The sequence below is a fragment of the Orcinus orca genome, chromosome 6 (assembly GCF_937001465.1).
Source record: "Orcinus orca chromosome 6, mOrcOrc1.1, whole genome shotgun sequence".
Taxonomy (NCBI): Eukaryota; Metazoa; Chordata; class Mammalia; order Artiodactyla; family Delphinidae; genus Orcinus; species Orcinus orca.
Window position 1 is genome coordinate 73,151,628 of NC_064564.1, and position 27,719 is coordinate 73,179,346.

The following is a 27,719-nucleotide window of genomic DNA, read 5'->3' on the forward strand; positions in this document are numbered from 1 at the left end:
GTTAGGAAGTTAAAGTCACATGCCCATCATCATATAGTAAGTAAAAGAGCTGGGATATGAACCCAGGCATTCTGTCTCAAAAAATCCATTTCAGTGAATACTTTGCTACAATGCTGCTCAAAACAGAGTTATAAGCTCAATCTAAACTAAACCTTTCTGGCTAATTACAGATGTAATAAAGCACTTTTTAATGACTCATTTCACATTAATTTTGGTGTAATATTGGGTTGGAAAAGAAAGCTGGTGGGCAAGCACAGACAGAAGGCTGCCTATCTACCTGGAGCCAAAAAAATCTAGCAGCAAAGTCGGTAAGTACAGAAATTCTGCAGCGAACATCCTTAAGAGAAAAAATCAGAGCATCAGTGCTAGACATGATAGTTCTTCTGAAAGGTGGATTATGATTTTTTAAAATGTGCTGAAGAAAATGTAAAGACCTAAGGTAACTTTACAATACATTATTTAAGGAGAGGAAAGCAGGTTAAAATAAAATGAACGCTAGGGGAGGCAACATAGATTGAAGAGTACTAATTAACTCTGAATGATAGGGTTAAACATTAATTTTAACTGTACTTTTCTGTGTTTTCCAATTTGTCCATAAGATAAATGTAGTAGCTGGATTATCAAGGAAAAATTGCTAAGAAAATGAGTAATTTGTTTATATAGCATGTGTTCAAAGGTAATATTTGTCGACACTCTATATAACAAGAAAATCTAAAGTACAAGATCATTTCACTGTCACAGAACATAACTTAAGACAGCTCACCCGATCACATCCAGATTGGTTCAATCGGTACCAAATCCAGGAAGCAAATCCATTAACTACACCATATGACTCAAGAATGAAGAACAAAAGTCCAATTGGGGGTGCCTAAACTATATCATTTTCTAGTCCAGAAAAAACCCTTGAGTCTAAAAGATTACGTACAGTAGGGAAACTATAGGTTTCATCTTTAACCAGTTGAGAAATCTAAACAGTCATTTGAATACACTTAAAAAAAAAATCTGTCACAATACTTACCAATGTCTTACAAGAGTATAAACTGTACTCGCCTACCTTCAATCCATTCACTATACGCTGTCACAGAGAACTTCTGACCATCCACAGTATAAAATTCTCTTTGGGCAAGAGCCTTTCCTCCACTACTATGATTCTCATAGTTTCTCACAGATTCATTGCAAGAAGTACTTCCACCATCAATGACACCAACCAAAGCCCAAGCTTGCCTAGAAGGAAAATAAGCAGGTGCATTTGATTATTTGTCATGGTACTGACCAAATTCCCCAACACAGATGTTATGACAGGTGCTGTTAATTCATTTTTTCATTTTTGTCAATCCCTCCACCTCTTTTTCCATATGTGGTTGCAAGTCCAAACTTGACTGAAATAACTGACATCACAGAAGAAAACGCACCTGTATTTTAAATACTTGTTTGTCCAGCTCTGTAACAGGTGAAACACTGATGACTATGACTTCAATTAAGCACTGACTTCCTTCCTCAATGCATACCCATTTCATTCCTATATCATTCTGGGCACAAACCCATTTCTTTTTAAATTATCACCTGGTCTCTTTTCCACTATCCTCTCTGCTATGTTCTCAAATCTAGCTGCATAATAGAATCACATGGAGCTTTAGGAATATATCCATGCTTAGACCCAGCCCACACTGATGCAAACAACATCTCTACAGGTGGGGCCTGGCATTAGTCTGTTTTTAAAGTTCCCCAGATGCCACGATTGTGCAGCCACACTGGAGAACCACTGAGTTAGAACAGTGGTTCTCAAACTTTGTAGGCATCAGAATCATCTGGAGGGCTTGTTAAATCAGATTGCTGGGCCCCACCTTCTGACTGTTTGAGGCTGGGCCATAGAATTTGCATTTATGACAAATTCCCAAGTGATGCTGATGCTGCTGGTCTAGGAACCACACTGAGAACCTGAGTCACAGGTCAGAGGTTAGAGCCGTAGGTATCAACCTTAACTGCACAAATTGCGGGGGGGGGGGGGGGGGGGGGGCGTGTCCTAGCCTTCAGAGATCCTGAGGTAAATCATGTAGGGTGGGCCCTGGGCGTGGGATTTTTTTTTAAGATCTCATGTATGCAAACAAGGCTGAGCACCACTGGATTATTGGTTTCTTAATATTCTTAAATTAAATCTGTAGAATCACTATCCAATAGATTTAAAATTTTACATGCTTTATATCTAGTTGTTGAAAGCAGTATGTTTGAAAAACACCATTTTATTTCTGTGATACTGTGATAAACATCCCAGGGACTTTGCTCAAGCTTGTGGCAAAATCAATTAAAAAAAAAAAAGAAAGAAAGAACAAAGATAAAAAGTCAGAAAATTTGCCTTAAGACTCCTGGTTTCAAACATGAAAAGAAAAATGTCAACTTCCTACTGTAGAAAAAAAAAAAGCCAAATGTAATCTATGCTAGACAGATGGCTGGATACTCACAGATGAAAGTTAATCAGAGCATGCCTACAACCTTACAAATTCTACACCCACCCCTGCGTGGATTAGCTACTCTTTGGCCGACTGTGCTTTATAGCTCTATTTATATTCCTTGATACAGCAGAAAGAATCAAACGAAGAATGTCTCCATTTATTATCTCCTGTGTGAGAGGGAAGAGGAAGAATATCAGAGGCTTCCTTTATTTACCAGAACTGCCTCAGCAACTATAAAACAATGTTCTATTCTATTGATATTATCTCCAAAACACTCCTACTTCCCTCCTCCACTTGAGGAAAATTTCAGCGTGCCAGAACATTATCTTCAAAGGGGCATGTTTATGTACCCTGGAGATAATGTCAATGCAATGGAATGTTGGCAAAAGATCACAACTCTAATTCCTCCATCAAATCAGCAGCAATATTTCTAAATTCTAAAGGGAATTTAGAAACAGTAGGGAGAGGAACCCAAAAAGAGTCAAACAAAATATTCATAGCTAATGAACACACAAAACCTAGAACAATAATGACATAAAGTTGTAATCTCCGGTATTACTGGATAGTGAAACAAAGTAGGTGTCTGACTTTGAACAGACCACACTTCCATTCATAGGTCTATAAATTATAGAAATATGTGCACATGAGCATGAAGGGACGGATAAAAGAACACTCAGAGAAGCACATTTTATGAGAGGTCCGAACTGGACAACCACCCAGATGTCCAGCAGTAAATACACTGTGCTATAGTCATACGATAGAAAATAAACAACGATGAAAATAAGCCACCCTGCATGCACCAACATAAACGACACTCAATAACGAGGTTGAGCAAAGAAGCCAGACACAAAATATAACATATTGTCCGCTTCCATTTATATGAAGTTCAAAGACAGGCAAACCTGAACTTTAGTGTTCTCCACAAATCCAGGGGAGTGGTTTACCTCTGGTGAACAGAGGGAGTGGTCAGTGAACAGGATGGGATAGGATGGGGGCTTCCAGGACACTGGCAACGTTCTCTTTCTTGAACTGGGTGGTCACTACCCCGATATCACATGGTGATAAGTCATTAAACTCTATATTCTTGTTTTTAGCACTTTTCTGTATATGTATAATATTTAATTAAACCACCACCACCATCACCACCCCAAAAGAAACTACCTCTAAGCCCTCCTTCTCTACAGCCTACACAGTATACTCCTAAACTTCCCTCGGGCTTCTCACCTTTGGGGAGCCTCCAAGGCTCCTTCTATTTGCACTCCCATCATACCCTGTAGCTGCACTAAGTTTCTCACTGTATGATCCCCTTCTATTTAGGTCTCTGTTTATCCACCAGATTAAAAGAGGACTCTGAGACAGTGTCCTTTCATCTAAGCATCTATGGGTACCCGGCGCTAAGAATCCCCTAAGTATTCCCTGGGTGAGTAAAAAGCATTTTAAGAACATTACAGATGCTTTTTCTTCACTAATTTTTGTCTTCTTAACTTTCTCTACAATTTCTATAGATAATATTCCATTCCAACACTGACCAAAGAAAAAATAATAACTAGACCAACCAACCATCAAAGGAAAAAAATAATAACTAGATCATTTCAACATGGGAGTTTTGAAGTCCTCTTACTTTTCACTGCAGATATTCCCTGACTTTATTGTGAACAGTAAGCAGAATTAAAACTTGTTTTTTTTTTTAATTAAATGTTGAGCCAGCTGCTTCCCCAGAACCCAGAACTGCATTAGGAAATCATGATTAACTAGACTATGGCACAAGAACACAAGAATAAACTGTAGGGATGAATCCTACTATCTGGATGAACCTCGTAGCCCTCCAACTTGTGCTTCCTCACATGTGCCAGGGCCCCAAAGGCCTGTGCCCATCAAACAAGCAGACTCAAATTAAAGGATTAAAAAAAAAAAAAGAAAGAAAGAAAAAGAAAATTGTGCATGTTCCACCCCTCCTCAATCTTTTCAGACAACTTTTCCACCTTAGCACGGAATTGGGCCCTAACCTTTCAACTCATAAGGTACCTCCAATTAGCCTGAGTTTCATATGATCTTCAGAAGATAATAAAAGAAGGAAATCAATCTCCTTAAACTGCCTGATTGCTTTCAGTACGTTTCTGTTCTTAATTTTTCACAAGCCCAACGCTAAGGTTCACAAAGTGCTTCATAAACCAAAGCCAAGAAAAGAACTTTGTAAACAGTCTTCTGTCCTCCAGTTCAAAGCAAGAGGCAACGAGACTTCCAAATGGTAGTGGCCATTCTGGCCCCTGAAGTCAGACTGTGAAGTATTTTGTTTCCTTCTCCATCCCGCTCTCCTCTCACACAGACAGACGCTAATACATAGCAGGAAGGAAAGTAGAGAGATATGTGTGCCCACCTGTAGCCCAGTCCTTGGATCAGCTTACTTCCCAGCCGGTCCTGGATCATTTGTATGGTTCCTTGTAAGAGGCTTTTGACTGCTGAATCTCCAACAGCTATGGCAACAATCCGTCCTGGATCCTGGTCTCTCAGGAATTTCTGAAGTCGCCTACTTTCATTGTGGTATTCGTGGGTATCAAACCTCTCGATTTCCAAAATTTTGGCTGTGTCTTGGTCAATGACCCTCACATTGAGGCCCCTGGAAAAGTCCTTTTCAAAGGCATGGGAGCCAAAGGTCAAGCCTGAGGAATTCAGAGTTCTCACCAACAGCGTCCACGATGCCTTCTGTGCCCCATGTAATTCCAGTGTCCCGCCGGCTTCCACACCAATAAATTTTTTGCCAAATGTTGGCATACTTTCACCTTCATCTGACTTGCCATACAAGGCAATTGTCGCTTTGGATTTATAGCGGCAATTTTCTGCTCCAATATGAAGCGCCCCACCATCCTTGATCAGGATGTAACGAGTCCGCAAAGTAATATTTCTGGATCCATCTTTATCGTCCCCAAATACAAGCAGTCCTGCAGGGAATAACACACTAAGTAAGCCAACTTCTAAAACATCTTTCTGAGGTACAGAGAAATAAATTTCATCTTAAGAGGGGAAAAAAGCACTTCCGCAGTTAAGTTGGGAAAAAGAATTTACTAGAAGTCTGCTTAGAAAATTGAACCTGTTTTCAAAACATATTAAAGGAAGAAATGGAGAGTTCATATCTCAACACCCTAAAGATGCCCATGTGTATGAATTTCAATCCATTCACTTTAAAGGTACATCATTTCTAGAAAAATATGTAAGACTCTACAAATCTGAATCTCATTTTCACATATGTTAACCCACATTAACTCTCTCATCACTGTTCATAGTTGTAACAAAGATTTAGCTATGAGAGATGACCTTCTGGAACTATTTCCTTTTCTATAAATCAAGGGTCTTGACTTGAGTGATTTCTACGGCCCTTCCAGCTCTTGAATTCTACTGTTCTACCTTAGGAACTTTTCCTGTCTCCATGGTTAGAGTGACACCACATCCTAAAAGCTAAGAATAGTTTTCTACATAAAGAACATCAAACGTTGCCCTGCAGTAAAGAGCAACCTTGCTGTTCCCATAGACAGGGACTGCTACTTACCTCCATCCTTAATGACTATAGAGTTCACCGTGGCATCTGAGGTCAGGCGGAACATATCTCCCTCCTTGATAACAACTTGTTTTGCAGAATCTTGTCCTGGATCCCAGTTCCTGAGACGAGGGTTTTGATCTGGGCAATTCTCTATAAAACAATGCAACGTCGATATCCCATTAACCAACAATATGCAAAAATACCTTTAGCCAAATCCAAGTACTACCATCATTTATTGCAACCTGCAAGTAACGGGCTGACATATTTTAATTTCCTTCCATAAGGATGGAAGTTCCATCCATCCCACCAAGCAGAGATGTGTCAAATCCTTTACTTCCTCAACGCATAAAAAAGGTTTCACCACAGGGCTTCCCTGGTGGCGCAGTGGTCGAGAGTCTGCCTGCCGATGCAGGGGACACGGGCTCGTGTCCCGGTCCAGGAAGATCCCACATGCCGTGGAGCGGCTGGGCCCGTGAGCCATGGCCGCTGGGCCTGTGCGTCCGCAGGCTGTGCTCCGCGGCGGGAGAGGCTGCAACAGTTAGAGGCCCGCGTACCGCAAAAAAAAAAAAAAAAAAAAAAAAAAAAAGGTTTCACCACAAAACCAAGTCGCTATCCACTAGTTTGGGTCAGAGTCCACAAGGTGAAAACAGAGTTCGCCTGAACTATCTACTCTGGAAATAAATCAACTGTAAGAGGCAAAACTCTGAATTGTTCTTGGACCCACTGTAGAAAGCCGTTTTAGAAAAGAAACTATGTTCACAACACACTGATAAATAAAAAATAGAAATTGCTAACCAATATGTATATTAGGTCTTCCCAGGTTCCTTCCTATGCACAGTGAATCATAAAGTAGGTGAAAATAGCAATTCTTTCATTCCAAAGGCAGCCGCTGATAAACATCACTATCTTCAGAAATATACACTTTCCCAGCAAAGCTTCAAGAGGCAAATGGCCAAAGACATGACTTCTCATTTTCAGAGATGAGGAAACGGCAGATTAGAGAAGCCAAACCCTAGATTACTCAGCAAGTTGAGTGATATGGAAGTTCCCCTTTAAGAAATGAGGTTTACTTTCCTTGTAGCGTTTCTTTACTAGAATTATAAATTTCCTCTTGAGGGAATTCCCTGGTGGTATAGTGGGTAACACTTCGTGCTCCCAATGCAGGAGGACCGGGTTCAATCCCTAGTAGGGAAACTAGATCCCACATGCATGCCACAACTTAAGAAGTCCGAACGCAACTAAGACCTGGCACAGCCGAAATAAATAAATATTTTTTTAAAAAAACAGATGTGTGTAGTGTACATAATATGTTAGTAACGTGTAAGATATGTTAAAAAAAAAAAAGGACTTCCCTGGTGGCACAGTGGTTAAGAATCCACCTGCCAATGTAGGGGACACGGGTTTGAGCCCTGGTCCAGGAAGATCCCACATGCCGCGGAGCAACTAAACCTGTGTGCCACAACTACTGAGCCTGCACTCTAGAGCCTGTGAGCCACAACTACTGAGCTCATGCACCACGACTACTGAAGCTCGTGTGCTGCAACTACTGAAGCCCGCGCGCCTAGAGACCGTGCTCTGCAACGAGAAGCCTGCTCACCCCAACGAAGAGTAGCCCCCACTTGCCGCAGCTAGAGAAAGCCCACATGCAGCAACAAAGACCCAACGCAGCCAAAAATGAATAAATTAATCTTAAAAAATAAAATAAAAAATAAATGGAGTGTTTACAAAAAAAGAATTTGCCTCTTGAATAGATGATGATGAAAACATAAAAGTATTTTGCATTGCCACAGCTATTTAATGCAGGAGACATTTAGTTTCTGATATAATTTGGAAGAAAAGAGAGGAAAAAAAAAAAATCACACCAATTTTGACCAACTAATGACCAGGTAGTTATTGAGGATCAATTTGTCCACTCTGGACTAGATAGTGTAAAATTTATAAAGTATATAATTTATAAAATTTAGAATGAGCTCACAGCCCTCAGAGCATATAACCTAGCTTGGGAGAAAAAGCCACCATGTATGAAATAATACTGAACAATGTGGTAGTTACTTTAGATGAAAAAGCTCAGAGAAAGGAGGGGTGGGGCTAGAGTAACCGAGGCAGCTTCAATGGAGCAGATGACACTAGACATAGATCCTCAAAGGGTGGATAGTATTTAAATAAGAGGAGCATGAAGGGGAGATAAGAATACTAGTGATGCAAATATCCCTTACTATCCAAGTCCATTTGGTTGCTCATTTAGAATAGCAAGATACAGCCTACATTTAAACTAAGCCAAGATAAGAATGGACAGGATATGCTTGCAAATCATATGAAGGTGGAAGGTATATGTTGGGGGATAATATGAGAAAAAGTAGAGACACTGGGTACATCACAAAGATATAATTTTTTATAGGAAGAAAATTGTGATCCCTCATTTTGAACTTGCACACCACTAATGCAAGCATCTATTTCTAAGCATTCATGTTGGCTCATGCTTTCTCTTTGAGGTGATAATAACCACTACAGTTAAAATTAGTCCCACTAGTTAAGACCTTGGCAATTATTTCATGGAATTAGTTTTTCTCCTAGCAGTTTCATAATCATTGATATTTAATTCTGATAAATCAATGATCATCACTATTATACTAAGAATAATCCTTAAACTTTTATTCCCATCAAAGAAACAAAAAACATCTTGAATTCGTTCTGACTTAATACTGAGGATTTCTTGAGCTTTTCTTCTACCTCCCTCTCTACCCATAAAACATTTAGCTGGAATGCTCCATGATATCATAAGCAAATGTAGGCCCCAGGTAACAAGCACTGTACCCAGCTACAGAAGGAAATCCAGAAGGAATCTAAGTCTCAAAAGATCTAGAGCCTACTATAATAGTTATATAATTCCTCTTAATTGTTTATAATTATTCCCCAGGAAAGCATGCTTCATTAGAAATTTTTTATCACCAAAAATTCCAGTCTGTTTTTTTCCAGTAAACTACACTTAATGAGAAAATATATAGTCTGCAGAAAGCATCAAAAAACTAGCTTAGCTAGTTCCACCTTCTCAGCTACCCATTTGTTGAGCAGTGGATGCATTATCAAAGTTACATAACAGCAATAACCACAGTGAGGCTGATCCTGAAATATTTCAGCATACCACATCTTTCCACTGATATTCTGCCCTTACACTGCCAAAATGTGAAACTAAACGATGTTGATTCAAGGAACCACATCAGCAATTCAATGTCTTAGCTAGAATATGAAAACATCAATTAAAGCCACAGATTTCAGCTCTGATTTTCCAAAATCTAGCATCCGTTTACTGAAGATTACTTGGAAAGAATGAATCAACAGCAGTGAATTTGGTTATTTCTCTGGAGAAAAGGGGAAAGAAAGTCAATGCTGCGTGCAATGGAAAGCAATGTTGCAAGTTCTTTATGTGGTCTACTGGCTTGGCCAACAAAGATGTTGAATGAACATCTCTCTTACTTTAGGTCTATTTTCTTAGAAGTATTGACATTACCTCCTCCCAAAACCTTAAAGTCTATAAGACCCCTAAATCACCCATGAAAACTAAATAAACTAATATTTCTAAGTCTTATAACTGGTAAAATGCTTCTCAAACATTATACCCATTTAAGGAGGCACTAATTCAACAAAAATCTGTTGCAGACTATAAAAAGAAAATGCAGACCAGTATGGTACCAATCCAGTGGCCTGGTCTGCTTTTTCCACAGTGCTGAGCCCTTTGATTTTCGGAGAGACGGATAGGGTATATTATGAGGTCATTCTTCATTGGTACTATATTGAGGCTGACTGACAATAAACTTTTCAAAATCATTCAAAGTACTGCTATATTACCAACTTGAAAAGCAAAGGCCATTTAAGAAATTAAAATCTCCCTAAATGATGTTTAACTATGAAGACAAGTGTATCAGAACTTATACCTACTAATGGATCTTCTTCTTTAAGGATATGCCTTGTTCCTCAAAAATATTGGAAGCTTCTCTTTTGGAGCTGTCTCCTCAACTGGTTTCAAATGGCAGAACACAAAACGTATCACTTTCACTTATTTTTCAATTAAATATACTTTATCACTGCATTTAGTAATTTTTATTACTAAAAACTTGTGTGAGTCTGAAAATCATACCTACCACAAAAGATGAAATTGTGCTACCACAGGATTTCAGAAAAGACTCTTAAAATTACTATTTTGAAAAGAAATGCTCTAAGAAAGTCTTGAGCCCTGGGACAAAGTGGGAAAATGGAAAGGAAGAGCAGTCCTTTAATTCTGTCATTTCCAGTGGATTCCTTTAACAATTGCTCTCATTCATAAGAAGATACACCTCATATTATCTAATTATATATTAGTAAGCTAGAGCCAAGTTAAAGTAACAAAAGACTTTTCAGAATTTATTCTACTCTTTCCTTCCCTTCTTTCTTCTCCTAGAATGGGTTCTGTATGCACACATGCACACATACGCACTTACCATCTGGAGCATATTTTGAGGATATTCCTAAAATGACTGCAAGTGCAACAAAAAATGAAAAACTAGTAATAGCAAAGCAAATGAAAGTATTTTTGTGCCTCTTCTGCTTTCGGCTTTCTCTCTGGGCTTGTTGTTCCTCAGATGAGAAAGCAAAGGTGGCCCGGGCTTCCGGTCTGGTAGAGGTAAATTTGGCTGAAGCTTGGCTCTTTGGAGGAGGAGGGGGACGCAGTGGGACAACCTTCCCTGGAACATAGCCAGATGAACGATGGCTGTTTCCATTCTGAGGTTGCAGGAAAGCAGGGGAGTGGCCCCTGGAGTTAGTGGCATGCATGATATACTGTCACTGTGAAAAGAAAAGAAAATTAAGGCTCAGAAATGTGAGAATTGTAATGGCTTTTTTTTAGTATTGTGGTAAAATATACATAACATGAAGCTTACCATTTTAACCATTTTTAAACGTAAAATCAGTGGCATTAAGCACATTCACAATGTTGTACAACCATTACAACCATCCATTTCCACAACATTTGCATCATCCCAAACAGAAACTCTATAGCCATTAAGCAATAACATTCCCCACTTCGCCCCAGTCCCTGGTAACCACTGTAATGACTTTTTGAAAATATCAAGTCAGCTTACATCCTGGTATAATAAACTATGTCAACAATCACCTCCACTAATTGTCTTCTAATGCCATGGCTCTTCCACACTGCACATTATAATAAGCCACTAACGTTAATGCCCAGTGCCACACTCCCAAAATTAAGTCAGGAGCCCAGCATCTGTATCTTTTAAATGCCCCCCAAGTGACAGTAATGAGCATCTAGTTTGAGAGCCACTGTTCTGTGGCAACTGTTCTCAATTGTGCATAAGAATCACCAGGGAATCTTGTTAAAAATGTAGATTCCCAGGCTTTCCACCCCAGTGAATCTGGCTCAATTGGTGGAAAGAGTGCCCTGGAGTTCACATTTTTAAAATGTACCTTGGTGACACTGAAGCAGGTGGTCACACCTTGAGTATCATTACTGTAAAAATCTCTTCAAATTGAAGTTAGAGTCCATGTGTCATATGAGAACCATAAGGTGGCCCTAACAAGTTCCAGGAGGCAAGCATGCATGTTTAGGTGTCTAACTTTTCCACAAAATTTATCTCCTTGTAAAGCAACTGAACTATTTTTAACCATGTTATCACTTAACAGACTGTGAATTCATTTAATGAGAAACTCTATATTATTCCTTTAAATCCTCAAATTTTGTTTAAAAAATAGTAGCATTCAAAGATTATGGTTAAGATGATTTCAAAAAATAGCTAACATTCATAGAGCACTTTACTGCCAGGCCCTGTTCTAAACACCTTATGTGTGTTAACTCATCTAATACGTTTAATTTGTCGTATTCATCTAACACGACACATCTATGAGTAGGTGCCATTATCCCCATTTTACATATGAGAAAACTGAGGACTAGAAAAGTTGATTCACTAGTTTACAGAGAACCAGGACTTGAACCCAAGAATTTTGAATCTAGAATTCAGGCTCTTAACAGTTACACTCATGTGTCTTCCAAAACAATTGAGAGGCAATAATTTCAAAGAATCAATTCTGCAAGGGTATAACAAGAACTGTGTTGAGTCTGAAAGGGCACCTTAATATTCTCAGAACTTCTTCATGCAGAAGTTTACCAGACTCTACATGATTCTTTCTTATCTAAGAGAAGCTGACATACACACAAAACGGCAGTCCTTTTTACTTTCTATATTCTTTATAGTAAGCATTTACCAGTTTTCGAATAAAAGAATAAGTTTTGAATGAAACCTTACTCTGTAACTTTGCCAAGTTAAAGAAAGAAAGGTAGGGAGGGAGAAAAAGAGAAAGAATGGAAGGAGGGAGGGAGGGAGGGAGGGAAAGAAGCGCTGTCATTTAATGTTCTTATTGCAGCAACTGTGAATAAATAAGAAACATGATGTTCATTACTTCCCTTCCTTAACAACTGCAGCATCTCAGAGTCACCTGACTTCATTCAATACTCTTATAATTAATCCCACTCACCTTCTGCCAAAACAACAAAAAAGGGTACTTCCAAACTACTCTAAATTACAGCAAATCCATTAAACACAAAATGTGGCCATTAAGGAAGCCACAAATAAGTGTTCCCAGGACCCAAACGACCTGGAAATTAATGGGGACAGAAAGGGAATCTAATCAGGAATTGATGCTGATTTTACATGGGGCAAAGAACTTTCTCAGAGTGTGTCTGTCAAAAACACTTGCTTTGTGGGGTTTGATTTCTGAACAAAAGTAATTATTTAGATGAAGCTTAAGCTCTATGACAAAGGGAGAACAACATGATCGAAGGTGCTGTTGAAGAAACTGCTGTATGTGTCAAGCAGCCGACCAAAATAATAGATACATCCTGCTGGAACAAATGAGAGAGTATGACAAAGACCCCTTTATGATCATCTATTAATGAAGAAAGGACTAAACTAGATACTCTTGAGTGCCAGGCTCACCAGGGTGAGAGGGGAATCAGACTATAATCTCCTCTGAAAGGGAGTAGAAATCTTTTGTTTGAAGCTGAAATCACTTGATACTTTATTGTTTCAGGGTGAGAAAGGTTGTTATTACTTAACAGCCGGGGGGCCCCTTTTGTGGGAGATAATGTCTCCAGATGTACCCAAAGCAACAGAAAAAAAGGCAGTGAGAGCCTAAATGAAGTCACCATCCCACTGGGAAAAATATTGGTCTTCACATTCACAAAATGGTATCCTAACATGAAAATTCAGATGGTGTCTGCCACAAACTAACATGACCAATAAATCAATGGTAATCATGGTATGTTTTCCCCAGGACCCTTCTGCAAAATTGTATATATTTTTTTCTACATATTATGAGTCCATTAGCTCTATTTTACTGAAAAACATGTAAATACATAAGCAACAAATACAATCACTATTTTCCTAAGTAACACATTATTGAAACTATGTTAGAATAAATTTACAAGAAAATAATAATATGCAGATTTTCCTCACAATTTATTACAATTTTTAAATAAGACACAAATACATTGCTTTAGGATTTCACTTTACATTTAAGAGCTTGCTTTAGTAGTATTATAAATCAATTACTTTAAAATATATTGATTGCTAGCTAGATTTCAATTATTCATGGGGAAAAATTGTCATTTCACTCATTCAATAAGCACTTGCGAGCTCTTACTGTCATTAGAGAATTGTGGTAGGGACTATGGGGGATAAAGATAAAAGATATACAGCATCCCCAAGAGATGCAATTCCTAAATTCAATTTTATTATTTATTTATTTTTAATTATTCCAAGTATTTATTTTAACAGTATTTGTGTCAATGAAATAGTATAAAAAGTTAAACAATATTATACATAGAGTCCTAAATTCAATTTTAAATCACTTGCTTGAAGGAAGAGTGAAATTGACCAAGGAAATATCATGAAATACTGTGATAGGTTCCCAGGCTGTTCAGTCCATAAGGTTGCTACTACTGGTAGCATTAGTTTGAACATTAGTTTATGTTCCCAAGAACAACAGAGAAACCTAATAGAGGAAAGAGGATGAAGAGTTTCCCCTGGCTTTCAAGCTTTATTCAAGGCTAGCATTAGGTGTCATTTTAAAATTTTTACTACAGATGGAAGTTTTTACTTAATATACTGTTAATTTGTTTATATCACCTGTCATTTTTTAAAGGGCTGTATTTCTAGTGGAAATCACATAGTATACAGAAGGAACACACCAGTATTTTAAGATATATTTTAAGAGTTATTTTGGACTGTGCTAACCCCTAAACACAAACAATCCAAAATGAGGAATAACCCAAGTCATTCATATCAAATTTGGAAATACACTCTACAAAGCTTTTGGAGCATAATTTTTGGTATTTAGATGTTCCTTAGAAGAATTATCTTGTGAGTATTTATTTCCTGGATGATTAAAAACCTAGTAGCCCAAAAGGCTTGGTAATAATTAATTTGAAAATAAAATCACGCAATTAAAAATTTTCACCAGGAATTTAGGCAAAATTTAAAGTAGATATGAAAGAAATGACTAAAAGTATGAAAAAATCATATCAACTTAAAGATATGCAAATACTGAAAAAAGGGGTAGCGTTCAAAACCTAGTACTTTTGTCAAATTCTCAGTTGCCCTCACACAAAAAAATACTTTAAAATTTTGTGGTTATTTTAAATAAAATTCTTCTCTTGGATAAAAAGAATGTATAAACTCAAACAGTAACTGTGGGAGGGGCTTACAGTTGGTAAGAGTATTCAATTAATTAATTTGATTATAAATTACAATAATCACAGAAAGTAATTTATTTTGAAATTTCAACAACATTAAAGGAGATCATAGTTGGGTTTTTTTGACCTACTAAAAAGGGGCATGATTTTAAGAAAACTGAGATAGTCTCCTATAAAGTTTTCAAATACTGTGCTATTTCATCCATGAAGGCTTCTCAGGATTCCACAATAAGTTCCCTGCCTGTTCTTCCCTGTACTCTGTTTAAAACTCTTATTGAATCACCTTGCTGTTTGCCTTATGTTTCGGTTAATGTAAGTACGTGTCCATCTCCTGCAGTTGACCAAAAGCCTCTTGAGAGCAGGGACAACACCTTACTCTTCTTGGTATTCTCACAGGAACTTACACCCAGTAGGAACTCAGTAAGTGCTTACTGAACTTAGAACTTACTGTTTTCCTCTCACGCGCGTGCGCGCGCGCGCTCTCTCTCTCCCTCTCCCTCTCTCTCTCTCTCCCTCTCTCTCTCTCTCTCTCTCTCTCGCTCTCTCGCTCTCTCGCTCTCTCGCTCTCTCGTTCTCGCTCTCGCTCTCGCTCTCGCTCTCGCTCTCGCTCTCTCGCTCTCTCTCTCGCTCTCTGTCACACACACACACACACACACACACACCACACACACACACAGAGACTGGAATTTCCCATTTACTCCTTTTTCAACATCCTTGAGGCTCTGGGAAATTTGTTTAATTTCTATATTAGTTACCCTAATTTGGGAAAAATGGAGAACATTTACTACTTCAAGCAAAAAAGTCAACGCATTAATTTTTACAAAATGCTAATATGCAATCTAGTGGGTGACTAAAAGTTATTATTAACAACTGCAAATAGAAATTCTAAAGATACAGAACAGCAAACCATCTAGACAAGCTCAACTTTTCACAATATTTGTAAGTTTTAACCACACACTATGAAATGCAGTAGGTACTTAGGAAAAAGGAGATGGTCCTTTCCACTTTATATTGTTATGCTGACAGCAAATAAATGCTATGATCAAAGGTAAAGTCTTCTCAATACAGAGATAGTGGCAATTAATTCAAAACTCCTAAGAACCCTTTAAAAGGGTTGAGTTTTCATTTTCTTTCTACTGCTGAGCTACAAATACAGAAGACCAATTGCCTACCACAAGTGCTTATCACTTACACAGTGGTTGAGGACACTTGCCCTATAGCGCAAAATCATCCAGCCCCTCCAACCCAATGTAGGGGTGTCCCACAGCCCATTGCTATGCCATGCATATTGGCCCCATCATACTGAACACCTAATGAAAATGCAATACTTTTGACTCATTTAAGCCCTTTTAAATCCCACCTACACTTGGTATAAAAACTTATTTCTGAATGGAAAATTCAGGCTTGTAGGAACACTCAAGAAACTGGCATGATCTCCTCAAGTTTATCTTTCTTTGATCAAGGACATAATTCTTGAAACAGTATCCAACCTAAAGGTCAGTTCTACAAATTAGTCTACTTTCTGAGAGTTTCAGTACAACTGGCCAAAACCTGGCTAAGGAAACTTTTCCTTTTATTAAGACTTTAGTAGGTCTTTGTAACACACTGACTGGTATGCTCAGTCACGGCAAAAATAAAAGTAAATTATGCCAGGAAAGAGAGGTGTTCGCGAATTATCATGAAAACAAATGATAATTTTGTTTATAATTACTAGTAATCACGACCTAACAAAATTCTTAACCAGCTCCTAATGGCCTTGAACTTTCAATTAATGGTTCTAACTTCCAATCTCCTATTTTTAAGAGAAGGACAAGAGAGAATAACATCAAGGTGATTTTCAGGTTTGGGTTTTTTTTGTGGGGGGGGGGGAGTAGGAGGTAGGATGTTTCATCTAGTTTTGTTTTAGATTCAGATTATGTCTGTAGTTGATAAACAATGAGCTCAACAACTCAATCATGCAAAACTATGCAGTAAGAAACAAACTTAGCAAAGTTGACTTTTAGGATCTTCAATTTCACAAACTGTCAAATATTTAAGTGTGATCAATATTCTCATATAAAGATTTTCAAATGCAAAGGATAAAACAGAGTTTTGGAGAGGGGGAATTCTCTTATACATAGTTTAGCAGAATATACTTTATTACATATTCTATTCCCAGACCAAACAAGATAAAACACATTTTTCTACAACAATGACTGCAAAGGAATTCAGCATAAATGCTAGGTCTATTCCTATAGCTATTTGAGAGAAAATAGACAGATGGTGGGGAAAAAAGTAAGTTCACTTTCATTCAGAGATCTGCTTGGTTTTGTGTAAGCAGAGTCGCAAAGAAATGAATACTCTGAGACTTCTAAACAGGACAGTGCCTTCACACTGTCACATTCACACATTCTCCATTATTACCCAGCGCTTGTCATAGCCCTTCTGTCTTTGTCCTTCAACTCTCCAAATCAGAATGAGTCACTAGCACCTGCAACTGTCTGGCACATTCCCAAGAAATAAGACACTTTGCAGAGTTAGTTTACCTGCATTGATTCCTGCTCATTTCACTAAGCTGATCACACTGAGGCCAATGTTCAGAAATAGAAGGGGAATGCACCAACCTTGAACCATAAACAGCTCCCTATGCAGTAAAAGGATAAGGTACTGAGACACTTTCATTCTAATCTTCCACCTTCTTTTCGCCACTTGGTCAATTTAGACACATATGATGAATGATATACTCAAAAGTTAACCTAGTATTATATATAAACACCAATATGCACCTGACTTCCAGTTTGGTACCATATATTGTTCACATTATCTCCCCCCTCAAAAGGAAATAACTCTCTCAATACACACTAACTCTATTAAACCACAATACCGAGAAATCACAAGGAATATTTCAAACATATAGTCCTAAAAAGACTAAATTTACTAGAAAGAAATTTTTTTCCCACTAAGCATTTGGGTTGGAATAAGTATTATTTAAAGTTAGAAGACATTTTTTTCCCTGCTTAGAAATTCACTTTTCATTTAATCTATACTCTCTTTGCTAGAAAACTATAGCCAGGAAACAGTAAATCCCTGGAAAACAAAAATTAACTACAAATACTAAGAGTTTGCTTTCCTGGAAAACAACGAAACAATATATGCTCATGGGTCTGTATTTAAGGATTTCAGATTAGCAAATTAGCTACAACTTCACTAAAGTGTATATATCCTTGGCAAATTCTATTGGAATCTCCTGTTAAAATATGGTCCATCAAAACAGAGTCTTTATTTATAATATCTAATGCCCAAAGTAAACCCAGTGAACACTTTCCCACTTTAAAGTAAGTGACCTTTAAGAAATAGTTTAATTCATTATTTTACTCCTCTCACTTATGCAAGGTACAGGAGGCAGATGTCTGATTTTTCTGCCACCAAATATACTCATTAATCCTGTCTTTTTTCAGATCCGTCCATGAAAAGCAATGCTTGACCCTAAAGCCAAGATGGCTGATAGAGCGAAAAGGCTGGAGAACATTATCCCGGGAAACAAAAGAGAAACAAAAGGGGCAAAAATACAGATCTACAGACCAAGGCGGGTAGAAAGGGTAACAACTGAACAATATCTCACATTCCTCGCCCAATCAAAAATAAAATTTTTTAAAAACAGCAAAGTACATAGGCCTCTGGGTAGAAGTAAAGAACTAAAGGATAAGCAAAACTAGAGCATGATTGTTCTTCAACTTGGAAAATTGGAGAGAGGAGAGGGTCATTTTACCTACCAGTTCTCTGCTCTTCACTTCTGTTTCCTTTCTTCCGACTATTATTCCTCAGATTCCTTTTTCTCCTTAATTCTTTCTACTGAAAGCTGTTCTTCTTTCTCCCCTCCCTCTCAAGGGTCTTTAGACCATCCCCCTTCGCCCTTTTTCCCCACTGGCTGGGAGGACACAGCAGAGAGACTCCCAACCTGCTGACAGTGACGGATGGCTGTGCAGAGGCACACAATGGCAGACGCAGGCATGTCATCAGCCTTGCAGCTGGCCTTCGAAAGAAAGAACCAAAGCCTAAGTCTGACCTGAGGGAGGCTGATTTAATTAAGGTCATAGCAAAGGGCAGAGCTGCCTGTGGGCTACATTCTCTGCCGAGCGCCAGGGACAAAGCTTTAAGATGCTTTTCCAGAAGAAAAATTCAAGAAAGTCATGTTGGTAGAATGTTGAAAGGTGGGGGAAAAAAAAAAGACAACAGAGATGTGTTTGATAAATCAGTACAGGTGTACCAAAAGTTTATGATCCAGTGACATACAGACATCAAAATGCAATGACAGTAGGAAACATATACCAAGTATGTTTTGACATGCCTTTCAAACTAAGAAATATTCCAGATGAATAATGAGATGCCCAGACTGAAGTGATCCAGGCTACTCAATCCAACAACAAAGCAAAGTTTCTATTAATGGCAGGTGCAGGATCAGAATCCAAATGTATATATATTTTTTAACCTACAACACATAGTCTATTTTTCATACAGTATGTTTAAGAGAAAAGGCTTACCAAACAGGGAATGCGTTCAGGTTTGGGGATTGCTTATGAGACAAGGATTTTGCTAGATGATTGGGACCCAGCGGTGCAAAAAATATACATTATCTCCACCTTCAAGAAGCGCATAGCCTAGCGTTGGGGGGGTGGGTGTCAGACGATGACACAGGTAAACAAGTAATTACAATATATGTTGAGGCAAAGACACTAGGCTGGTGTGTCTAAAGGGGTGATAGCCTGATTTTATTAAATCCCAAACTTACTTACCCAAATGTATACCATCAGACTACTACTAATATCTTCCTTTGCATGTGTGAACTAAAATCTACCACTGAACTCTGCCCCTAAAATGACAACACACTGGGCTTCCCCGGTGGCACAGTAGTTGAGAGTCCGCCTGCCGAGGCAGGGGACACGAGTTCGTGCCCTGGTCCAGGAAGATCCCACATGCCGTGGAGCGGCTGGGCCCGTGAGCCATGGCCGCTGAGCCTGCGCTCCGCAACGGGAGAGGCCACAACAGTGAGAGGCCTGCGTACCACAAAAAAAAAAATGACAACACACTGTCCAACAATAACCGATATAGGGAGAAAACAACAAACTCAGGATATCTTTCATATGCTCCAGAAGGCTGGCTGGCAGGTGTCACCTGCAGATGAGTTCCTGAGTTCCTGGCCAAAACACACAAAAAATCACAGCCCCTGTCCTCCTAGGGCTTGTGAAACCTAGGCCTACCATAGGGACCATATACACCCCTTCCACAGTCTCCTTGACATTTGTCAAATTCAGGGGTACCAGAGAGTCAAAAGGCAGGACCCCCAGTGAACGAGCAATTACTCAGCACCAGAGCAGAGGCTGGACTTTGCATGGCTGAACAGGGATAGAATACTGCCAGCAGTAGCAGGACAGGTAAACAGGGGCTGAGTAATGAGCTCAAGTGATGAGGACTAATGCACAAACAGGGAGCAAGAAGAAATACTTTAAGGCTAAAGCCAAGTTCAGACGACATGGTAACCAGGCAGCCGGGGAAGGTTATCCATGAACTGACCATATATTGTGAAGGGGGGCCATATGGTAAGGATACGCACTTGGACAAACAGCAACTAATATCCATCAAAAGATGTCATTAATCATGCAGATAAGATGATTTCTCTCTCATTTGGCCTTTTCACTTATACCTTCATACACAGCCCACTTGCTACCAAATTGCTAGCTTCTCAACATTACTAGCACTTCAATCTGTCTGAGTATATGGCATTGGATGGCTGGGGAATGGCTATCACCAAGCACCTATTGAACAATTAAAGCCATATCTTTTGCATTAATGAAGTATAATATTTTTTAAATCCTCATACAACGTTGACTTTATAGTGGTGGCACTGGTGGTATTAAAAACAATGGTATGTATGTGGGGGGTTTTTAGCCACAATTTTTAAAAAATGACTCATTTTTCTAATTGATTCTGTAACCGGAATCAGGCATTTGTCCTTGTGCTAAACTTAATCTTTCCAATCTCTTAAGTGTTAATAATGAATTTTCCAACCTCGTTGTGTATTGAAAAACAAAAAAACAAACAAAAAACCTCACTCATTCTTCAGGGAAGTGAGTCACCATTAGCAGAGACCATTATGATAAGAGAAGGCTTGCAGTCTCCAAGCACAAGCCAGTAATTAGGCAAGAGCCCCCAAGTCAATAATAATTTCACTCTTCGGAGAGACTTAGTAATCAGACATGACATCTAGTTTGTGGTGAATATGCATATGTTTTAAGATATTAACATCAAACTCAGAGTCAATGAGGACAATTCTTTTCTCAGTTCCTCAATATGGATTGTCTTAAACTGCAACCTTTTCAGGCAAAAACAATGTTCCAGTCGCACTTCTATGCAATGTTAAAGTCATTTTTAGGGCTTCCCTGGTGGCATAGTGGTTGAGAGTCTGCCTGCCGATGCAGGGGACACGGGTCCGTGCCCCGGTCCAGGAATATTCCACATGCCGCGGATTCCACATGCCATGGGCCTGTGAGCCACGGCCGCTGAGCCTGCGCGTCCGGAGCCTGTGCACCGCAATGGGAGACGCCCCAACAGTGAGAGGCCCACGTACCGCAAAAAAAAAAAAAAGTCATCTTTAAAATACATTAAAGCTAAGACCGCCACAAGCTCTCCCAGGCAAACTTTTCATAATATAAAATCTTATCGAACGTTGCCAAAGTTTTACTTATTGTCCAAACTAAGATGAGGTCCTGATAAAGTAAATAAAGTGAAAGGTTTATCACTTGTCACCATGTAATGAAAATAAATATCTTGTTACAAGTCTGGTTAGTCTAATAATAACAATTTCAGAGCAGATTTGCCTACTAGATCAAAGGACTGATTTGCTGGGAGATAGCAATTCTAAGTTTTAAGTCATACACAGCTTTGAGTCTGTTTCACTTTTTGTAAAGAGACATTTTAATAAAGACCCTATGCCTCACACATCTTTGTATCATTCACAGCAACTTGCACAGTGCCTTGTACATCTTGGGAATGTAACAAAATATTTGCTGGGCATAGTTTCTAACAATCAGCATTAAAGGCTTCCCAAAACAAGTACAGGAAAAACGAAAGAACATGCAAACCTATTTCTAATATGCTTTTATCATATGTTTCACAACACAAATCTGAGTAATGTTTCTTACTCAGAAGAACTTGCTTCTTTTAAAAAATGTGCACTTCGACAATATTTTAAATTAGTAGACTATTTATAGAAAATGCAAGTAAAGTTAACGTTACTTTTACACTTAGTTCCTTATCTGACAAACTTATTACAAGTAGCTTCACCCCACTCTGTGCACCATATCACATCCAGATTCTCCCAAACAAAACAGAAGGTACAGTGTCTGCCTTAAACTTGGGCGCAGTGGATTTCTAAGCCAGAATGCAAATTATTTCACTATTAAAACATTAAAATAACTAAATTGCTAACAAAACCAAAGAGTAACAAATTAGAGTATATTGGAGAAAAAAATATGCTGGCTGGAAATTAGGGACAAAGGGGTTCTTGTCCCTGCTCAGCCATTAATTTACTACATGACCTTACCTAATTAGTTAGCCTCTCTGGGTCTCAACTTCCTCATTTTAATATTATTTTTGAGGCCCATTCAAACTGCATACTAAGATTCAGCATGTGTAACTGTCCTGCGAACTGATTTACAGTCATATCACCCTTCCCCCAAAAAGTCACATTTAACATGGCAGTTTTAAATACTGAGTATGGATTTCTATCAAAGGCAATTTATTAAAATGTCAGATGAGCTGAAGTCCATTTCAAGCAGAGAATTAAGGCAAGTATATTAAAGCAAGTACTGCTTACAGATTCAAGTTTCACCTAGACAGCAGCTGTTGCTATTGAGAGCACAGCCTTTCTTTAATAGTGTAGTTGAAAAATTACACCTCTATACAAATGGAGAAAACTATTAAGGGTGATTTTCATGGTCTCAAAAACGCAGATGTATAGTTTTTCTTGTCCTTTCTTTTTCCTTTTCTATATTCATTTTGTTAGGATCAAGACAAACAGAAGGACTAGCCTGACTTGGGAGGGAGGGAGGAGAGTACGGACATTACAGTACAGACCCAGACAAGCCCCTCTCAATTGATGTACTGTACTAGACAGCCCATCCTTCTAATTAGCGTTCACAACCCAAACGCGATGAAAAGATTTCCTGTGGCTGAGATGAAAATGCCTGAACAAGTGAGACTCACCATATGACAACAGCTGAAGACTTGCACTCAAGATGAGATTCAGCACACTCAGGAAAGGGCCAATAAAATAGAAATCTGTGACTGAGACCAATTAGACTAAGTTATAAACTGTATCTATTTACAGCTTTTAAAAAGAACATATTTTGAAAGTACCAAATAGCATTAGCTTGTATGGTACTTTATCATACACACAGCAAATTAAATCAAAGTTAATCCTCAAAGAATTCCATAAAGTTATTTTACAGATGAAGAAACAATATGTGAAGAATTTGGGGATCTGCCCAATAAGCAAATGGTTAACAATTGTCAGAGCTTTGTTTTAAACTCAATTCTGACTTCAAGTCCTCCAATCTTTACATTTCAAAATGGTACGTCTAACACCAGTTTTCAGTCCCTACTATTACGTCTGATTTAGTAAATTTTACTTTTCACTAAATTGCTTCCCCCTCCCATTCCCAATCTGATCCTCCTCTGGGTTCTTAAAGCATTCTATGCATAATTCTCCAAACACTTATTGGGCTTTCTAATTGTTCATTCCCTTTCGTACCTGAATAGACTCATTTCTTCAACAGCAGAGATTGTTTTATCTTTCTTTATAGATGGAAGCCACCAGGTTATCTTTGCTCCTTGTTTTTTGTGCGTTTTTTTTTTTGGCCTCGAGGCACGTGGGACCTTAGTTCCCTGACCAGGGATCGAACAGGCGCCCCCAGCACTGGCAGCGAGGCGTCTTAACCACTGGACCCCCAGGGAAGTCCCTATCTTTGCTCCTTGTGACCTCTGGAATTTCAACCAATTCATCCAACTCCCTCTCCCTACCAAAAAGAACACTCCACAAAGAGAGTGGGCAATCAGATTGCTTCTAGAAAGCCTGACACACAATAGGTGATTAATAATTGTTAGCTGAAGGGATGGTGGGTGGGTGGATGACGCAATACTCATAAATATTTTACAGCACTTTACAAGGTACACATTTACATACAGCAACCCATGTGAGTAAAACTGTTAACTTGACAATGGTAATTTAAATTTTCTCTTTCTGACATGTGGTTCATCATTCTCAATTTCAGAAACTTGCCCAGAGGCACATAGCTAGTAAGTAGTAACTTTTCAAATTCAGAAATGGCCCACAAGACTACCTTACTCTCTTTGTTTCCTCTTCATTTCCAAGATAGCTGGTTGAGAACAGGCTTGATTATTTCTATTAGAACATGAATGAAGTGTTGCCCCATTCTGGTTTCCTGTTGTGAAAGTTTCCTGACTTTTGAAAATTTGAGGGGTTATAGGCCAAACCAAGGAAAGAGACTCATGGGACTTCCCTAGTGGCGCAGTGGTTAAGAATCTGCCTGCCAATGCTGAGGGTTCGAGCCCTGGTCCAGGAAGATCCCACATGCCGCCCAGCAACTAAGCCCGTGCGCCACAACTACTGAGCCTGCACTCTAGAGCCCACGAACCACAACTACTGAGCTTGCGCTCTAGAGCCCACAAGCCACAACTACTGAGCTTGCGTTCTGCAACTACTGAAGCCTGAGCGCCTAGAGCCCATGCTCCGCAGCAAGAGAAGCCACCGCAATGAGAAGTCCGCGCACCATAACGAAGAATAGCCCCCACTCGCCTAGCCCCCACTCGCCTAGACCCCGCTCGCCGCAACTAGAGAAAGCCCGCGTGCAGCAACCAAGACCCAATGCAGCCAAAATTAATAAATAAACATAAAAAACCCAATAATCCTTAAAAAACAAAAAGAGACTTTTACTCAATTAGCTGTGACAAAGGAAATCTAGACAAGTACCATGTAAGAATTCACTGATTCAATTTTCCTGTCCACACACACATACAGTGCCCAGTCCTCCCCTTGCTTGCTCATTCACAGACTGTTAAAGGGAAACAGGTGATGACTCAGAGTTCACTTCTAACCTTACTTTTCTGGGCCTGTAAACACATTCAGATAAGACAGCGTCAGGTGGACTGAACTGAAAACCACAAGACTTCCAGTTACACACACACACACACACACACACACACACACACCCTGTAGTGCAGGTACACAGAAAATTGAGAGGAGTAGTTTTAATGTAAAGGATAAAGCATCAAAAGGTGCTAGCCAATGTTTACTAAGCAGAGGAAGTGCACTACCTTCTGCTTTGCCCAGAAATGCACACTCAAAAGAACCCTTTGCATAGCTAATCAAAGACACAACCAAAGTATGATGCCCAGACCAATTCTGAAAACAGCAAGTTTCCTTCAACAGTCAAACAAACATTAATAGTTCCTTTCTAGACAACCAAAGAACCATAAGGCTAAATATTTTAAATGTATTTGTTTTTATTTTATTTTTTAACATCTTTATTGGAGTATAATTGCTTTACAGTGCTGTGTTAGTTTCTGCTTTATAACAAAATGAATCAGCTATGCATATACAAAAACCCGATATCCCCTCCCTCTTGCGTCTCCCTCCCAACCTCCCTATCCCACCCCTACCCTCTAGGTGGTCACAAAGCACCGAGCTGATCTCCCAGTGCGAGGCAACGGCTTCCCACTAGCTAGCTATTTTACATTTGGTAGTGTATATATGTCAATTCTACTCTTACTTCGTCCCAGCTTACCCTTCCCCCTCCCGGTGTCCTCAAGTGCATTCTCTATGTCTGCGTCTTTATTCCTGTCCTGCCCATAGGTTCATCAGAACCTAAATGCATTTGTTTTTAAAACAGAGACATTTCCAACAGGTAAGCCTGGCTGCTTTGAGGACTCAGTCTTCACTCAGCTCAGGTGAAACCTCCCTCCATCCCCCTTCCTCTAAATTCTTCTCACTTTGTACTGGGAAGAGCTCACGAAGATAGTATCTGCACACCCTCAACACGCGTAATTATGCAACATCGCATCACAGTCACACTGAAACAAGGGGAGTGAACACAAGCCAGTGAGTGGCTCCTGTGCGGAATGAAAGTTCTTAAAATTATTAAGCACTCTATCCTTAACCCTTACTGCTGATGAAAGGAGACATATATCAAAGTCTGTTTTCCTAACCTAATGCGGACAATTTAAGTGAGCGGCTTCCGCTCCACGGGAAATCTGGGGACACAAATCAACCCTCAGCAGACAGCATCCAGGGACGTCAGAACCTTGGTTTTATTACAAGGGGTGTAGCAACCAGCATTAACCGCAGCACTTAGGGGTCCTCACAGAGCCGGACCCCCTTCCTTTGCCAAGACCTCCCAACTTTGCAGAGGAAAGCTGGAAGTGGGGGCCAGTGCTAAGCCTTTCCCCAGCTTTAAAGAAAGCTGCACGAGACCTTAAAGAGTCGCCTTACCTTAACTAAAAGAAACTGGGGTGGGAGACGGGGGGGGCACCAACCCAGGGTAATAAAGAGACAAAGATCACCCCAAACGCGTACGCGCGCGCTCACTGAAGCCGAAACTCTGCAATGCACATTCCACCAACCTTTCACTGTAGTCGGCTTCCTGTGGGGTTTATTCCCCCAAGCCAGCCCTCTCCAGAAAGTTTAAGACTGTTCACACCGACTTTCAAAGGTCCATTGTTTGGTTCCCCGTAAAAGCAATGAAAAGAGCGAGGGAGAGAAAGAAATCAAGATGTGGTTCCCAAAGACCCTTTCTTATGGACAGGACTTACTCGGAGGAGTCTTGTTACTCCTAATCCAAAGAGGAGAAAGGCGGCGCGCGGTGGGAGGGGGGGAAGGTGCTGTGGGAGGCGGGAGGATTTTGCCGTTTCAATAGAAATGCCCCAATGCCTGACTGCCGGGAGCCGGGAAGGAGCGGAGGACCATGGTCCGCGTACTGGCAGTGGCCCCCAGCGGGCAGCAAGGGAGGCAGAGCGGAGGGGGCGGGGGCTGGTGACCCCGTTGCTTCTTACCTTCCCCTCCCCCGCTTAGCGTCGGCTAATTCAGGTGCCTACACAGCAGTCCAAAGACACAGAGCCGAGCTCCTGGCGTCCCAGGGTCTGGATCTTCCCTCCATGGCCAGGGAGCCCCTCCAGCCCCGGCCTGCCGCCGCTGCCGCTTTTACGCAACTGGCAGCCGCAGCCTCTGCCAGGAGGTGAAACACTCTCCTCCCGGGAATGACGCGCACTTCCCTCCGCCTCCGCCTCCTCCTCCTCCAGTCCCGAGCCTCAGGGGCAAGGGCCTCAGCTTGCTCTCTCCGGAGCAGCTACTCCGCCGTCTCCGTTCCTTCCCCTCCGGGAGGAAGAGGAGGAGAATCGTGGCCCAGGCGGCTCGGGCCGAAGCGTCCGCGCGACAGTGAAGTGGGGGGCAGCCGCGCGGGGCAAAGCGGGGTTCCGGGAGTCCCGCCTGTCCCTGGTCGGCGGGCGCCGCGGCTCGCTTGGGTCGCGCTCAGCCTCCGCCGCCCAGACAAGCAACCCGGCTCTGCGGGGCCGAGGGCTGCTGATTGGGCGCTCGGGCAGGCGAGACGAAGAAGGCGGGGGGAGAGGAGGAGCCTGTGGCCGGAGGAGGCGGTGACCGCGCAGGGCTCCTCCCGCTGCCCCAGCTCAGGGCGAGCTGCGAACGTCGGCGCTCAGCGCCTCTCGCTGCGGCGCCCAGGAACAGCACCTGACCGCCCGGTTGCCGGAGCAGGCCCCCCAAGCAGCGCCTCCACGCTGCGGCACCCATCAACCCCAGGTTGAGCCTAACTCAGAGGCCCCATAACCTCCCAGCTGAGCTTGACTCTGCACCTTCATCACTTCCCGGCTGGGCCTGACACTGCGCCCCCCATCACTCCAAGGCTGGCCTGGACATTATACTCCTGTC

The 27,719-nt window shown here is 40.5% G+C and overlaps 1 protein-coding gene across 3 annotated transcripts in view; it reads right to left on the reverse strand.

The window, feature by feature from the left end:
* The window catches only part of CEMIP2 (cell migration inducing hyaluronidase 2), a 78,403-nt gene extending 51,059 nt beyond the window's left edge, over positions 1 to 27,344 (reverse strand). The window contains exons 1-5 of one of the 3 annotated variants that reach the window (XM_049710772.1): positions 26,831 to 27,344; positions 10,461 to 10,803; positions 5,995 to 6,135; positions 4,828 to 5,389; positions 1,055 to 1,224 (exon numbers count right to left, since the gene is read on the reverse strand). In XM_049710772.1, the coding sequence (XP_049566729.1) occupies positions 1,055 to 1,224; positions 4,828 to 5,389; positions 5,995 to 6,135; positions 10,461 to 10,791 (1,204 nt within the window). In that variant the 5' untranslated portion in view covers positions 10,792 to 10,803; positions 26,831 to 27,344. The remainder of the gene's footprint in view (positions 1 to 1,054; positions 1,225 to 4,827; positions 5,390 to 5,994; positions 6,136 to 10,460; positions 10,804 to 26,830) is intronic. The other 2 variants (XM_004276391.3, XM_049710773.1) reach the window with 2 other exon arrangements.
* Positions 27,345 to 27,719: the final 375 nt, after the last annotated feature.